This window comes from Mustela nivalis, assembly GCF_964662115.1.
Source record: "Mustela nivalis genome assembly, chromosome: 20".
NCBI lineage: Eukaryota > Metazoa > Chordata > Mammalia > Carnivora > Mustelidae > Mustela > Mustela nivalis.
In genome coordinates, this window is record NC_139039.1 from 20,328,658 (window position 1) to 20,346,447 (window position 17,790).

Consider the following 17,790-nt stretch of genomic DNA (forward strand, 5'->3'; position numbering starts at 1 on the left):
CGCAAAAGAAAAGAGAGAGGTGGGAATTCATCATGTCCATTGTTGATAGAAAGAACTGCAAGAATGCAAAATTAAATGCCAGTTTCCAGCGGGGCCACTGATGGTACAGTATGGAAGGTGTGTATGGCTGTTGAATAGGCTTTTAAAAAAATCATAAAATGCACTTTCCCTCTTCCCAGTAAAAATGATTTCAAGTGAAATCTGGCTAATACGAACACCATAGGCTGCTTTCAAAAAAAGGGAACAAAAAGGCAGCTTCAGCTTTATGTATGAAAAACATGGGCAAGTCCTGGTTCTTTGGTAGCAAAATCAACTGCCAGCCCCCGCCCTCTGCTCCGTGACTATCTGGAGCCCCCCAAGTGAAGTGAGTGTATTTTTCATGTTGCTGTGCTTTCCAAGCATCCATGCTCACATCCAAGCTTTAAACGTGTTTTTCCAAATTGTATTTATTTTTATTAACGGTTTTTATTTATTTATTTGTGGGGGAGGTGGGGGAGGGCACAAGCGAGGGGAATGGCAGGCAGAGGGAGAAACAGGCTCCCTGCTGAGCCGGGAGCCCCGATGCGGGACTGGACCTGAGCTGAAGGCATTTGCTTAACCCGCTGAGCCCCTCGGGCATCCCCAAATTGTATTTATTTTAAATGTTACATGAGTTTCAGGTATACAGTAGTGACTTGACAGTTCTATACATTACTCAGTACCACAAAATGTGTAGTCCCCATCCATGCCCATGCATTATCACAGAATTATTGACTACATGGCGAGTGCTGCACTTTCCATGATCATGACTTACACCATATGATATGGGAAATGCCAAATAGTCAGGAAAGGAGGAGAAAGAGAGTAGAGACAAAGAATAGGGTTTGGGCAAGGGGCACCGTTAGAGCAGTGAAATCCGATAAGCGTCTATACTTCAGTGTAGGGCCACCAAAGGTTCTCTTTCATTTCCTCTCAAAGGCTTTGCACCCTGACTGCCTTGATTCTCCACCCCGCACTTCAGTTTGTCTAGTCCAGTCAAGGCAAGTATAATTTTCTCTTTGTACCTGGATTAGGGAGCAATATATCCCTTGCTTATTTCTCTGTGCCAGTGGGCAATGAGAATACATCAGCAGGTTAGCAGAGATGTCCTTAGAAAACGTATGGAGCATACCACGAAGACAGAGGATGCGATAAACGTAGACTAGAGAGACAGAAAATGTCACCAGAATGGATGAGAAGGTTTGCTACATCAGGAACAGCCGAACACCCAGAGGAAAACCAAGCCAAAATCTTGAAAGGAAAATAAAGACAAACATTGTTGAAAGCTTTATTAGGACTGTGTAGGTAACCTCATCATAATTTGAAAAGCAAAGTAGAGTGATTCATTATGTATGTATTTACTCTTAACTCTGCAAACTGAAGGATGTTGAAGGTACCCAGCATTTGGGTGCAAAAGTAGGCACTGTTATGTGATTAGTAAGATTGAAAAAAGTGCCATATATTTGGGGGCACCACGGCAGTACCGAACAGAGAGTTTAACATTTAGTTCCTCTGATCAGTTCTACTTCCTAGAAGCTGTCCTATGGAAGCACTTGTACAAGTATGTAAATATATATATATATATATATATATATATATATATATAATGTTGTTCATTGCAGCATTGCTTAAAGATGTAAAAATAAAAAAATATGCAGCTCAAAACTTGATCTCTAGCGATCTTAAATTATGCACAAATACATTAATATAATTCTACTAAATTATTGAAAATAAGACAGTCTCTAAATACTTGCATAGGTAAGTATCCTTAGTATATCATTGAGTGACAAATGAAAGCAGGTTCTAGAATGCGATGTGATCTCTCCTATTCACAATCTATGTATGCATGTAAGTATATAAATATACACAAAATATCTATGTATTTGAAAATATAAAATAGGAATGAAACTCCACAGATATAATAAAAATTAAAAGTAAGAGGGACACCTGGGTGGTTCAGTCAGTTAAGCATCTGTCTTCAGCTCAGGTCATAATCCCAGGACCCTGGGATTTACTCCCCCATCAGGCTCCCTGCTCAGTGAGGAGTCTGCTTCTCCCTGTGCCTCTGCCTCTTCTCCAGCTTGTGCTCTCTCTCTCTCTCTCAAATAAATAAATAAAATCTAAAAAAAAAAAAAAATGGAAATAAAATAAAATTCTAATTGAGATTTTACTGAATGTGAAAAACTATGAGAATTATGTTAAAGTTTATTATTGCTATAAAATATTTTAATATACAAATTCTACCAAATTTGCAGAATTGGAATATGTAGCTATTCTAAGTACAATGCAAAGAAATTTCACTTCTGCTAAATTAAAAATTATACAAGATTTTTGTGTCATTTTTAACATTTTGACATCTCTGTGTTTGGGAACCAAAGCGTACCTTGGTATATTCAACTGATTTTATGGGGACAGAAGGTGCAATAATTCAGCCATTCAGTTCAAAGAGGACATGCTCGAAAATGAAAAATCAGTACTTTAAGACAGTTCTCTAATTTACATATTCTTATTCCATAATGTTATATAATAATTTAAAAGAAAAAAGTACCTGGCTTTCAGGGCTTCTTACAGTTTTGTGAACGCTTGCTTATATTTCACAGGACATGAGTAGATTAGAAGAGCGTGTGTACAATGCATCAGCAGAAATTATGTCTATGAAAGAAAAACAAGTGAATTTGGAAGAGGAAATAAAAGGAGAAGTGAAAGTACTGAATAACATCACTAATGATCTCAGACTGAAAGATTGGGAACACTCTCAGACATTGAAAAATATCACTTTAATTCAAGGTAAAATATTTTCTCATTTCTCCAGAAAAGAATATGTTAAAATACACTGTTATATGCAGAGATTGGGTGTTTGAAATCCTGTGGTGCAAAATAGTTTTTAAGCGTATGTTTACTACAGATGTCCAGAGAAAGTAAATATCAAGACACAGTGAGATAACAGTATCTTAGTATTCTTTAATTGAAAGTGATAAAAAAGTATCTTTCAGTTCTAATGGATCATTGTTCAAACTATCCCATATTAATGAAGATGAATACGAGTTTTCTATAAGGCACCAAATTCTCTACCTGTCCACAAATTGATCTTGTTAATTCTGTTTTTCAAAACCTCCAGAGTCTTTTTTACTTCTTACCTGACTGTGTTATAAATTAGAAAGGTCTTTGAACTCTGTAAAATAACAAAACAATAAGTTTTTCAATTTCTACTTTGGTTGCTTTTGGTAAACCATAGTACATTGAATCTTACCGACTTTTAAATTAATATACACACCATATATATTTTTACTCTAGCTTTTATTTACATCTTAAATATTTTCTCATATTTTACTTTGCTTTGGGTTTCTTTTACACAAAGAATCTTTTTTAAAAGATTTTATTCATAAATAGTCTCTATACCCAACAGAGGCTCAAACTCACAACCCTGAGATCTTGAGTCGCAGGCTCTACCAACTGAGCCAGTCAGGCATCCCAAGAACACTTTTTTAAAAATGTGCAACCTAATCGTTTCTTTTCACTGTACTTATTTTTACCATCTTATTTTGTACAGTTTTTGTCCAGTTATATGCTCTGTTTGCTTTCCTTTCTTGTCTACTTTCAGATGGATTGATATTTTTCTCATTGAATTTTTCTTTCCACCAAAGGCACCAAAATTTTTGGAGACTCTCTAATCTTGAACTTGATCTTAACAAAGTCTAACATTGATCGATATCTTCACCTTGATCCTAAATATACAGGGAACTTTAAAAACTTTGTCTGATGGCCCCTTTCTCTACTTTTCTGCTGTTTTTGAGTATACTTTATTCCTATTTTATTTTTTTAAAAAAGCAGGAATTCAGTCAGTATTATTTTTCTTACATTATATAGACAACATTAAAATTTGCACATGAGTTTGCCAATTTTCCCTTCTTCTAAATGTGTCTCAGACATCACATCTGGGATCATTTTCCTTCTTCTAAAGTATATCTTTTGGAGGTTCATTTAGTGAAAGTCTAAAAGGTGAGAGCTTTTGATTCCATTTTCTCTATTTTGTCCTTGATCTTTAAAATTGTTCAACTGCATCCATATTTCTTTTCTTTTCTTTTCTTTTCTTTTCTTTTCTTTTCTTTTCTTTTCTTTTCTTTTCTTTTCTTTTTGCATCCATATTTCTTAGGTTGACACCTATTCTGGTTATTTCAATTCATATTTTGAGGATATCTCTCTGGATTTTGGCTTTCCTTGCTGTTTTACAAATGACTGCCAATCTGCTTGTCACCCTCCTTGTCTTTATTACCAGCAATTTTACGAGTTGTGCTTTTATATTGATAATTTATTCATTTTGCATTTATTTTTAGTTCTAATATTTATGGATTTAAATCTAGCATAAATTCGGGAGAGTTACCAGCTTCAGTCTCGGACCGTTGCTTCTTGTCACAGCCCTCTTTGTCCTTTCTTTTGTCATTCTAATTAAATTCGTGTTAGATCCTCTTATTCCAGCTTCCATGTCTGTTAAACTCTGATTTATAATTTTAATATATTTATTGTATGAGTAATAAACAGAAATCCCTGAGATTTTTGTAATATAACACTAATTTAGGGGAAAAAATCCTTTAAATCTAATACCCAAGTGTTTACTGAAGTGTAAAGTAACACCAATTGTTTGTTAAAAATGTAAAGCAAGTCCTGGAAAACTATCTATAGTACTGTTTTGTTTCAAATGCTTATAATTTAGCAAAAGCAAATAATGTGGATTTATAGATGCATACATATCTAATAAGAATGCTGGCTTGTAAAGTGCAGGAAAGCCAGTGAAGAAACACAAGATTCAGGTTTATGTTTAACTCTGAAAAAGAAGATGAATGCGATTGGGGAGCACCTAAATAGAGATCTATTTCTTGATTTGTGACATCACGGGTGTATTCTCTGTTTTATTGTGCTTTATAGCTTACTTACATGGAATGCATTGCATGCATTCTTTAATTATTGTATTAACACAGATGACAAAGAAAAAATTGAATTAACCAGCATTCCCTTTAATAGTTAGACAAGCTCCACTTCGGATTTCAAATAAATATCCAAAATTTTAGAAATCCAAAACCAAACCCTTGTTTCTTGAGCATCCTACCCCATCCAATTCTCCAGATCTGTTGCTTCCCAGGCCTTATCAGCCCTATCCATTAGCCAGCTAGTTATACACTCCCAAGATCTCGGAGGCTGTTACCGATGTCTTTCTGCCACTTCCCCCCATCTAGGAGTCCTGTTAACTCTTCTTGCACACATTTAAATAAAACCACTTCTCGCTATCTCGTCTGCTCCTACTACATTCATTCAAGCAACTATGCTTGTCTGATGCACTACATCATCTTCTCAGTTGTTCCTCCTGATTCAACTTCTAATCCATTCTGTATTACGTAGAGCAAGAGAGTGGTATTTTAAAAAGTTAGTAGATGTTTAACTCTCATGCTTGAGCCCCTTCCATATTCTTCCCATTGACTTGGAATAAATCTAAATTCCTACTTGGTCTGGAACTCATCTACTTCTCTGCTCTCATTTTCCCACTTCCCCTCTGGCATTCCTTCTGTCTGGCTTGGAAATCTGGAAAAATGAAAGTGCTACTTAAACGTGTAAGTAAGTAACGAAAGAGGAAGTATTAGTTTCCCTTCTGGCTGTCCTTAATGTGCTCTAGACTCCCACTCTCTCAAAATGTTCCTCTCTTAGAACTCCACTCCTTTTTGGATCCATTCAAAAACACCTTTTTGGAGGTCATTTTTTTCCTCCCCCGTCCCTCGGTGTCATCATTTGCTTTAACTTCCTCACAGTACTTGCTACTCATGAAGTTGTTGAACATACACATTGGCTTATTTGTTTAGCATTCATTTCCCCTAATAGCCTGTGAGTTCCGTGAGGTTGAATTTCGTGTCTCTGGGCAATCTCTCCCTACCCAGCACCCATTAGAGGGCCCTGCTGTACAGTGGATAAGCAAATATATATATATATTGAATAAATAAGTGGAACTAGCACTTCCTTCTTACTGAGTCATACTTTGTAATGACAGTGTCATTTTTCCAGATTTCCAGCTTAGCAATTTTGTTTTTATTCTTTCTTCTGAAACTGCCATCAGTTCTTAGGTTCTATATCCTCTATCCCCTGGTTGCTTCTTTATTTTCTTGTATAGACTTTTTTTTACCACCACTCTACCAGACTATTGAAATAGTCTCCCAAGCATTTCCTTCCTCATTTCTTTCTTTTCAGACTGTAATCCTGTCTACACTACTGTTAAAAATGCAGTCTTTCTGAAGAGAAACCCTAGATTATAAGCCTACCACTTGCTCCTTATACATTTCTCTCTGTGGCACTCAGGGTCTTCTATAATGTGTCTTTTAATCACTTTTGAATACTTGATTCCCTCCCTCTTCCCTTTTTGATACCAAGTACTTCCAGTGATTTAACTGTGATTCTAACATACCCAGTACTTTTTATATCCTGCTTTATGCCTTTCCCTTCCCTTAAATATCTTACCTTCTATTTCTGTCTGAAAATACCGTATCTCTCATTCAATGTCCATCTGATATGTGAAGCTTTCTCTAGTTCCATCAGAGTAACACTCTTCCTGACATCTGTATCTTCCTTTATACTAAACATAGTTATTTTTTATCAGAGAAATCATCACATGATAGTCATCTCGAAAAGTACCTTGCATTGTCTTCTAGAGCAGTGTTGGCTCTTCTTGGAATTAATACATTCCTTAAAATTAGGGGCTATTTTTTTATATTCTCTACCACATCTAGGCATAAAAGAAATTTTTAATAAATACTTATGAAACTATAACCCCAAAAAACCAAATTGTACAAATTAATGAGTGCCCTATCATTTGTTGGTTGTCAGATTAGCATCTTTGTGTCCCCCCTTTTGATATTAACAGTTGCTAAGTAATCATGAAGAAAAAAGAGACAAAAATATTTGAACACATTTTCAAGTAATTATAGTCATTAGAGTCTAAAGGATTAAATAGAATTTCATCACTGCAATAGTGAAGTAGTTTGGTAGGGGGTGAGACATAGCATGATTTAAAGAAACAAAGTTGGTGAACATTTGAGGAGAGGAGTTAAGAGAAATAAAATACAGTATGGTTCAGTGTGAGAAAAGATAATGTGATGTTTTTTGAAAAGAAATTTTAAACTAATTTTCTTGCCAGGATCTAAAAGCATATTTATATTCAGACATAAACATATTCATGTCAAGGAAGAAGAAACAATCGATAGAATTTAAATTTGGAGATTTATGCAACCAATTTCCATGATTTTAAAAATAAAAAATGGTTGTGGCTTTACCCACTATGTAATAGAAAAATTCTTCCCAGGAATAATGGAAAAACAGATGCCAGGAATAAAGTCCATTACGCTGGGAATAGGATAGCCTAGAAGGTCAGGAAAGAAGTGGTCTATTTCTAGTTTTATCCAATTCGCTTTAAGACCTTGGACTTTTGGACTTTAAGGTCTTACTCTCTCTGGCCTCCCTATATGTGTGTTTGATTAAGAAATCTTCAAGGCCTCTTCCAAATTAAAGATATCTAAGTCAATATGCATGAAAACTAAAAGGAAAGAAAGGCACATTTAAGTAATAATAGCCTAGCTATTAGAAGATGTGGTAGATTTCTAGGATGACAAGGAAAGATTAAGAATAAAGTAGAAAATGTGTAATCATAATGAATAGGACATAGAGACACATAGCTCTGGAAATTTAGGCAGACATTATTAGTTCTTTGATATCATCTGAGGACTTTAAATGCTAGGATATGCCTGGGTTTGCTTTTCTCGTGAACTATGTAATTTTGATCTCTGATATTTATGGTTACTGAGTATTCTAAATCAGTTCTTTTTGTGGCGATGTAGAAATCTTAGTTTTCCTTTAAAAAAAAATCATAGGGAGCTAAGTAGTAGATTTTGTATGTGTGTTTTATAGAGGAAGTTGTCCATGGCAAATTACAGCTGCAGCATTTACAGATTATCCCTAGAACTTCGCAGTTATATGGTATGAAGTTTGAAGAAAAATAGTGTGACTTCTTAGGGCTTGATAGTAATTCAGAACAAAGGTGACTGCAAAGACACCAAGTCTCCTGACTTTTAAGTTCTTCCTTCTTTCTTCCATAACATGGCAGAATAGATAGCTGTATTTCTATATATATAGTTGATAGAGGTACTTTTTTTTTTTTTAAAGCTGGAACTGAAGGAAGTATGAGGGTAAAATAGACACAATACATTCAGACCAGATAAAAATCTCTAGACTAGTCAAGTGCAGGATGGTTAGGATCCCTACAGCAGGGATTGAGAGACCACTTTTGGAAGGTTGCGTGATAGTGTTGAGTTGACTATGTTCTCAAAAGTTCTATACACAGGGGTGCCTGAATGACTCAGTAGGTGAAAGCTTCTGCCTTCAGCTCAGATCGTGATCCCAGAGTCCTGGGATCAAGCCCCATATCGGGCTCTCTGCTCGGCAAGGAGCCTGCTTCCTCCTCTCTCTCTGCCTGCCTCTCTACCTACTTGTGATTGTGATTGAAATAAATAAATAAAATCTTTAAAAAAAAGATTTTATTCATTTACTTGACAGAGAGAAATCACAAGTAGACTGAGAGGCAAGCAGAGAGAGAGAGAGGGAAGCAGGCTCCCTGCTGAGCAGAGAGCCCGATGCGGGACTCGATCCCAGGACCCTGAGATCATGACCTGAGCCGAAGGCAGCAGCTTAACCACTGAGCCACCCAGGTGCCCCTTAAATGAATAAAATCTTAAAAAAAAAAAAAAAAAAAGTTCTACACACAAAGCTAAGAGAAAACTGGTGTATTATCTGGGTACTTCTATTCACCCAAATATGTTAAAGACACTGAAAGTATTTATTGAGATACTTCCCACATTTTTTACTCAGGAGAAGAGATATAACAATGTATAAAAATGAAACATAATAAGTGAAATTAATGTTACATGAAGAATAAAATAACAATACAAACGTAACAGCCAATATACCTAGTCAGAATTCTTTAAGGCCTAACTGATTTTCTTACTCTGGGAGTCAGAAACCTGGTATCAGTATTTTATATAAAAATACATGGGGCGCCTTGCTGGCTCAGTGGGTTAAAGCCTCTGCCTTCGGCTCAGGTCATTATCCCAGGGTCCTGGGATGGAGCCCCACATCGGGCTCTCTGCTCAGAGGGGAGCCTGCTTCCCACTCTCTCTGCCTGCCCCTCTGCCTACTTGTGATCTCTGTCTGTCAAATGAATAAATAAAGTCTTTCTTTTTTAAATAAATAAAGTCTTTAAAAAAAAATACAGAGAGGGAGCTTTGACTCAGAGTTATATAAAATAGCCCATGTATCTGTTATGAATGGATTAACTCTCCAACGTGAGAGCTGTATGCAGTTACTCTACAGAGTTATCTGCAAAATAATTGAAATGGAAGTGTTTCTAAAAGAGTTCCATCTCTTACTGGCTGAATAAATGGTGAAAACTCTTAACCACAGAGGCTAAGAGCCGAAATCTAGTCTGTCAGTGACTTGTTTCTTATCTTACACATTCTACTTTTTGCTGAAATGTCTGTGTCTTGCTTTAGAGCTCTAATTGCTAAATCAAAATCTCTCCTAGTACACTTTTTCTCCTTTCCCCCAAAGAAAGAGTGGATTTGCTTCCTTTCAATTTGCTCAGCAAAATGCTGGCTGCAAATTGAGTCTGTCTGTCCTGCTTGCCCTTAACTTTGTCACTGTGTAGAGATGAATGAACTGCAGCCATGTTCATGGTTGTGGAGGTGCAACTCCTCCCTGATGTAGAACCCTGTCATTTCTTGGGCAACATCTAAATATATGTCTCCAACATGAAGCTATAGTTTCGGGGAATTTGTTTGCACATGATTATGTTACCCCCCCCCCCCAAAAAAGGCAGTCAAACAAAATAAAAAGTACACACAAAAGAATAAATGTTAATGGTTAGTCTCTTAAGATCAAATTATGAATTGTATTTTTCTAGGCTTTTGTATTTCCTGTAATAAGTAGAGTTGCTTTTGTAATGAAAGTATAATAAAATATTAATGCAGCACGATGCATATGAAGAGAAAGGGGCAATGTGCCATTGAGAATAACAATGATATGTTAAAAATTGAGTAATCAGGGAAGGAAGGTTCTACAATCCAGGTTGGACCTTGAAAAATGGAACAGATCAGAAAAATGGAGAGAATCAGGGACAGGACTTAGAACATGAACAGAATACATTTTTTCATGAGATAATCTTTATCTGTTCACGTGGCCCTCTCTTCAGATTCTTCAGATATTTTATTCCCCCACCTAATTAAAATGTGTAAGCAGGTGCTCTGCAGCCAGTGATGCTAAAGAGAGTTGTGCATCATATTTGGGCTATGCATTTGGCCAAACCACAGTGACTGAAAATACCTCTTTTAATACATTGCTGTTTATTATTCTGTGGTATAGCCAAGTTCATTTCTTCCTTTTGGAGTTGAAAAGAAAATTGCAAATTGTTTTGCTTGAAGGGAAGGGATAAATACTTGTCCTGTGCAGTTCCGTGTGGAAGAGGGAATATTAGCAGGGTAACTTTTAAGTTCCAAACTGCCAGGGGTGCCTGGGTGGCTCGGGTCATGCTCTCAGGGTCCTGGAATAGAGGCCCGTGTTGGGCTCCCTGCTCAGCGGGAAGTCTGCTTCTTCCTCTCCCCCCAGCCCACTCATGCTTTCTCTCTTGCTTGTTCTCTCAAATAAATAAATAAAAACTTAAAAAAAAATTCCAAAGTGCCATCATTCTCAAGAGGCGATCACTAGATATCCATTTTGCTGGGCACAGAAAATTCTAACGACTAAATCAGTATTGATTAAATTCAGTACTCAGGGGACACTCGGGAAATTGTGGGGCCAGGTAGTCAAAATTGTCCCTGCAACCTCTCCAACTGATTTCATCATATCTGTATCTATTTAGGGATTCTATTTAATACAACTACTTAATACAACTCTAGTTATAAATGATGCAGACATTGGGGTGCTGATCCCTTGTGCCCTTGAAAATGAGTGTATAACTTCTGAGTCCCCCAATACCTCACTAATAGCTTACTATTGCCTGGAAGCCTTAACTGTAATAGTTGGTTACCATGGTTAAGAATACAGTATGTAGGACATTTAACATACAAAATATTCTTAAATAAAGCTATAAAAAAGAAATATTATTAAGAAAATCATAAACAAGAGAAAATATATTTGCAGTACTGTATTGTATTTATCGGGAAAAAAAATCTGTATATGAGAGGAGCCACCATCCAAACCCATGTTGTTCATTTTTTTTTTTTTTTGGAAAAGTGTTCTTTCACTCATTTTCACCTTCCCTGCCTTTCCCCAAGCCTCTGCCTCTTACTCTGAATTCTCTTTCTTTCTTTCTTTTTTCTTTTTTTTAAGATTTTATTTATTTATTTGACAGACAGAGATCACAAGTAGGCAGAGAGGCAGGCAGCGGGGTGGGGGAAGCAGGCTCCCTGCTGAGCAGAGATCCCGATGTGGGGCTCATCCCAGGACTCTGGGATCATGACCTGAGCTGAAGACAGAGGCTTTAACCCACTGAGCCACCCAGGCGCCCCTCAGAATTCTCTTTCATCTCATTCTCTTCCTCGTTCAAATTACGGTTCCTAGTCTCTCAAAGGCATCTCAACCATTGCTGCTCCCACGGATCTGCATGTCTCTCAGAGATGTGAGTTAGTCATTTCCAACAACATGGTTTTTGGTTGTCAACTATGTGTGCATCACACATGGTGTATGCATCCTCACACATGTTCCACACAGCGTCTACGTCCATACAGTGGAATCTGCCTAGTATGTACCCAATACTAAGGTGAGTTTATGGCATCATTGATTCCAGGTCTTTTCTCTGCTCCTGGGTTCCAAGAACCTAAAAAAGTGCTGGGCACATGTAAGTATGTACTAGCTAGCTACATTGTGTATTTCTGGTGACCTTCCAGTCAAGAGGGTCAGTCTTACTCATTCTATGCTACAGCACAACAAACAGAAGACTTAAAGAACAGTCTTGAAACATGACATATGCATTTTACCATTGTTTTAAAACTGTGATTGGAAATTGTCATTTATCTTTTAAAGGTCCTCCTGGACCCCCCGGTGAAAAAGGAGACAGAGGTCCCGCTGGAGAAAGTGGTCCACGAGGCATTCCAGGTCCAGTAGGTATGGAAATAATAACTATCATATCCTCCGGGATCCGGTAATATACATGTACATACGCATGTAGGGGAATCCCTATCTGATTTGTCTCCTGTGGAGTACATGTGTGTTTGTGTATGTGCATGTGCAAAGGGAATAGTACATGTTTTCCAGTGGCCTAAGCATTATCATGTACCGAATGTAACTGACTTTTGCTTTTTGAAGAAAGTTAAATGCTTTAGCCAAAGCCACCACATGGGGTTTTTTCATATATCTGGGGAGTGCTGTCTGTGTTACTGATTGTGCACAGTATATGGCAGCCCTAGCTTTAGGTCACATGAGAAGGAGAATATGAAGATCATTTTCACAGTGAATATATATGCATAACACACACACACAGATGCACACATATGTGTGTGTGCACGTGTGTTGAAGGAAATTGGATTGCATTCCTTACATAGACCTTAACTGGACTCTCCCTGCTTAAACTCACAAAATCTAAATATAAATATTGACTGAATACAGATGACTTTTACCTTTGCTGTCAGGTACTCTCTGTATCTTACTTAGAGCAAAATTGTCTTAAATTATTCTCCTCAGTTGATGTTGTAATCCTGAAAGCAATATTTTGAGAGAAGATAATAGAAGACAGAAAAGGAGAAAGAGCATGAACTTTCCCTGCTCTCCCCAAAATAGAGGAGACAATAGCAACAACATGATTATCATGTTATTCTTGGCTAGAAATCAGATACCCACATGCACTTTAAAGGTGGGGAGTACACGGCGTGCCTTAAGTGTAACTAGAATGGTTCGTGCTGCCAGAACTATGTCTAAATGTCATGTACTTCATCCTATTAGTCTGTCTTTTGGTTATATAAAATGTTCTTCTTTCTGGTCAATACATCCACCAGCCCAGCTTATATACAAAAATAGTATTTAAAAATGAAAGACTCAAATTTGACACCTCTCTGACCTTGACAACATTATGCTTAAAAACCCAGTTCATAGTTCACATTTAAAAAGATTTTAAAATTATTTGACATAATATCTATATATCTATTTATGTGATTATAGATGACATATATAATCGTGTGTGTATGCATATATATGTATATCAGGTGGGTTATTGGTATGCCATTGAAAATATTGCCAGGTAAGAATCTTTATTCAGAAAAGTCTTTCTACTTGCCTAGCACTCAGGAGATCCTCGCAACGGTGCACTCGTTTCATAGCAGGGGACGTAACCAGCATTCCATCAGCTGTCAGAGCTAATACTGTCAGAGGTCTGTCAACTCCTCCATTACCGACCACAGTTGTCAGAGCTTTCTAACTCAACCACGGAAGTTCAGTCTAGGCGCCAATTTGCTGCACAAAGTTTCATCTTGGGAGCAGCTTTTGCAACTGCTTCTGAACTATGGATGTGTAAAACAGAAAGAGGGATTTAAAAGTTCCAGTGTTTGTTAATACCCCAAAGACATCCCATTGCAAAGCTGCTTGTATCCCTTTTAGTGAGGGGTTAGTCTGTGGCCGTTGGTGCTGCTCGTTGGCACAACTCGGTGTTATGCGGTTTCTCATATAAATGTTAGATTTCGTTTTGGGGGAATAAATGGACTCTTAGATGACAAAGTTGCCATTTGGAGTCGGGCACTGCAGCAGAAGTAGCCAGGTTACCAGGCATCTCTCCTCGTGGAGTCTTCCCTGCTTAATTGCTGCATTCTGTTTTGTTCTCTGCCAGATTGCCTAATTGCCCAGTACAAGTACCGGAATCAGGAAGTAAAGAGTATACGATGGGCAGCCATATTTCTACTTCCTGATTACAGAGAGTTCATTCAAATCCCACCTGTCCTTCTAGCTGAGCTCATTAAACTCAGTTTGACCAACTCAGAGTCCCCTAGATTCACAACCATGTTATGTAAACCTGAGAAACTTTTAAAGTTTTTAAAGTTCGAGTGATCCTAAATGATTAATGCATTAAACATACTATAGCAGTTACTCAGGTACTGGGCTAGACATTCTGTTAAAATTTGCTTTATCTCAAAAATAACATAATCAGGGTGCCTGGGTGGCTCAGTGGGTTAAAGCCTCTGCCTTTGGCTTGGGTCATGATCCCAGAGTCCTGGGATGGAGCCCCGCATCAGGCTCTCTGCTTAACAGAGAGCCTGCTTCCTCCTCTCTCTCTGCCTGCCTCTCTGCCTACTTGTGATCTCTGTATGTCAAATAAATAAATAAAATCTTTTAAAAATATAAAATAAAATAAAAAATAACATAATTGAGGGGTGCCTGGGTGGCTCAGTGGGTTAAAGCCTCTGCCTTTGTGCCCAAGAATCCAACAATGTCCACAAACTATGTACATATCATTAAATAAAATTAAATTTAGCAGCCTTGACAAAAAGCTGGTGAAAGTAATGATTGTATCATGAAGAAGAAGGAGAAGGGGAATAATTAGAGGGAGAGGAAATCACTCGCCGTACGGCAGGCACTTTTCAAATGTTTCACACTTATTAACTCTCTTCACCGTCACATCAGACTTATGATTAGGGATAAAAAATGCACCCCCTTTTTTTTTTAAAGATTTTATTTATTTACTTGACAAAGATCACAAGAAGGCAGAGAGGCAGAGAGAGAGGGAAGCAGGCTCCCTGCTGAGCAGAGAGCCCGATGTGGGGCTTGATCCCAGATCCCTGAGATCATGACCTGAGCTGAAGGCAGAGGCTTAACACACTGAGCCACCCACGTGCCCCAACGATGCACCTTTTTTTAGAGAAGCACAGGGAAGTTAAATGACTTGCCCAAGATAATCAGTAGCTGTAAGTGGCAGAGCAAGTCTTTGAACCCAGAAGGCATGACTTCAGAGTGCCTGCCCTTCCCCAGTCTGCTGGACCACAGAAAGAAGCCTGAATAGAGAAGCCTACAAACCCAGGATATGGGACTGATTTCCAGACCAGCTTTCCATAAATGGTTTACTCTCTCCAGTCTTCTATTTCTGCCTCTACAAAATGACAGATGATGTGTCAGGTTCCTGGAAACACTAACCTTCCATGACTGGGATTCTGTGTACTCAGGTTGCCTCTGGGTTAGCAGCAGGTGTCAGACCCTTTCCCCTTGCCATAGGTTATTGTAGAACATTAGCTAATTGTCACTGGAAAGGTTCAGAGAATCTGGTCTCTAGGAATAAAGTTCAGTCATGGTACTTAACATTTAGGGGTCATATTTTCCAACATGACTAAACTGGTCAAACACCTCCGTAGGCTATACAGAGCCTGCGTAAACATCTCCCATAACAGATGTCTAGAGAGCAAGTGATTTCTGTGAAAGTGTCACATGTACCTCATTTACAGACTCATTTGTTTGCCACTGACGATGTGACATAATTCCTAGTTGAGCAGCTGTATCCCGAGTATCCCTGTGATGTACTCAGGAAGCCATCTTTGGCGGGGGGTGGGCGGTGGTAGTGGTGGTGGTTCTTCCTGATCCCCCTCTCTTAAGCAAGGCATCCTCTATTGCATTTCTCTCTTTTTTTCTAAAATTATCATCTCCAAAATTACCATCCTTCTTTATTTGTTCACTTTCTTGCTGCGTGTCTCCACACTGGAAGATCTGTTCAGATAAGGACATTTGTCATTCTAGGAACAAACAGGGACTGGCATAGGTGTGCTCAGTGCATTTTTATTAAATTAGTGGAACAAATGGTAAAAATGGATGTCACCATGAGTGACACTCTATAAAGAGTGGGGACTGTTCTAAGATTAAAAAAAAATAAGAGAGGGGCACCTGAGTGGCTCAGTGGGTTAAAGCCTCTGCGTTCGGCTCAGGTCATGATCCCAGGGTCCTGGGATCAAGCCCCGCATCGGGCTCTCTGCTTAGCAGAGCCTGCTTCTTCCTCTCTCTCTGTCACCTCTGCACCTACTAGTGATCTCTGTAGAGATCACAATAAATAAAATCTTTAAAAAAAATAAGAGAATGTAAAGATGATGTTTTTATATGTAAATTTGAATAACAGATCTTGATAACTTCGAGTATAGAGGTCTGGCTGTCTTGCTTGGATAATGAAGAAAGATAGAAGTATTACAATCAGTCAGCCTGTCTCAAGAAGTGATGTTGGTTCTTTCTTAGGTTGTATGCTATGAAGTCCAGCTGATAGATATAACAAGGGGGAGTGTGTGTGTATGTGTGTGTGTGTGTTTATGTGTGTTCAGTATATGAATCTATCTATGGATGATATACAGATACATTGTTATACATATGTAGATATATACATTTGTATTTTAATATATATATATGGTTCAGGAATATATATATATATATACACATATAAAGTAATATGCATTGAAAAATTCAATTGAGATAGCCTAATATTACTAATATTTCTAAACATAATTTATCATTTTATTGCTTTGGATATCTGCTTAATATCTGTTGGAATCAAAGTTTAGACTGGGTTGAATAATATTTCTTAACAATTTAAAATATACCTAACATTTCTTAGAGAATAGTTAGCACAATTTTAGCTGTCTATATGAATATACCTCAAGAAAATATATTTTCTTTTTTTTTCCCAATTAATATGTATAAGCCCTGCCTCCTGGAACTTATAAACTAATGACAATATATTAAAAGATTGATATTAGAAAAAGATGTATAATTTTTAAATTTTCCATAAAGTGCCTCCCAAGGAATTAACTGAAAATTGAATTAATGGGGTCTCTGTGAACTGACAATAACATCTAAAATGAGATTTTTTTTACAATAGTTTATTTCAAACTGCTGGGATTCAGGATGAAATATTTTATTCTAGGGAAAATAACACTTTTATATGCAGTTTTCATGGTCACCACAGTAATTGGGGGAGGGGGAGAAAGGCTGCTTTCGTTTTAGCACATAAAACCTGGGTTTGTATATTTATATAATATATACCCATAAATGAATCTTTATATACTATATGTACATACACACATGTATATATATATGTATATATATATATATATATATATATAATATACATTATTGTTTGTGATTATAGGAGAATATGTAAAATCACATGCATAGAAGAAAGATTAATATATTCCAGAATTTGGACCCAAATTTTATTTTTGTGTGTGTGTATATATATGTACATACATACACACACATATACATATATATTTCCTGTATTTCTCATTGCTTGAGTTTTGCTTTCTTGGGAATACATTTTAAGAGTTCAGTTTCAGCCTTGTACATTTCGAAGTTACCATTTCAGCTACAGCGAAATCCTGCCATTTGAGGATTCCCAATTGGACTGCATCAGCCTTCCAGTCAAAACTCCCAAGATTTAATTATATTATGTGGGTTTTGCTACAATAAAAATTTGGCATCTGTAAAAAAAAAAAAAAAAAAAAAAAAAAAAGAAAGCACCAGCTGAAACAAAGTCTTCCCTGGGACCTGTCGTGACAGGCCAATGACAAGCCTTCACCCCAGTACTTTTCTAGCTAATTAACATCTGATATTTACCCAACAAATATTTAGATGCCTATGGTTTGGCAGGTATCATTCTAAGTACTAGGAATAGTGAATAAAACAGGCAGGTAAAGTCCTTGCTCTTATAAAACCTTCTTTCTCTTAATAAATAATATT

The 17,790-nt window shown here is 37.2% G+C and overlaps 1 protein-coding gene across 9 annotated transcripts in view; it reads left to right on the forward strand.

Annotated features, from left to right (window-relative positions):
• The window catches only part of MSR1 (macrophage scavenger receptor 1), a 111,600-nt gene that overhangs the window by 51,260 nt on the left and 42,550 nt on the right, over positions 1-17,790 (forward strand). For all 9 annotated transcript variants that reach the window (XM_082715622.1, XM_082715621.1, XM_082715626.1 and 6 more), the window contains 2 exons: positions 2,619-2,805; positions 12,124-12,204. In XM_082715622.1, coding sequence (XP_082571748.1) covers positions 2,619-2,805; positions 12,124-12,204 — 268 coding nt within the window. The remainder of the gene's footprint in view (positions 1-2,618; positions 2,806-12,123; positions 12,205-17,790) is intronic.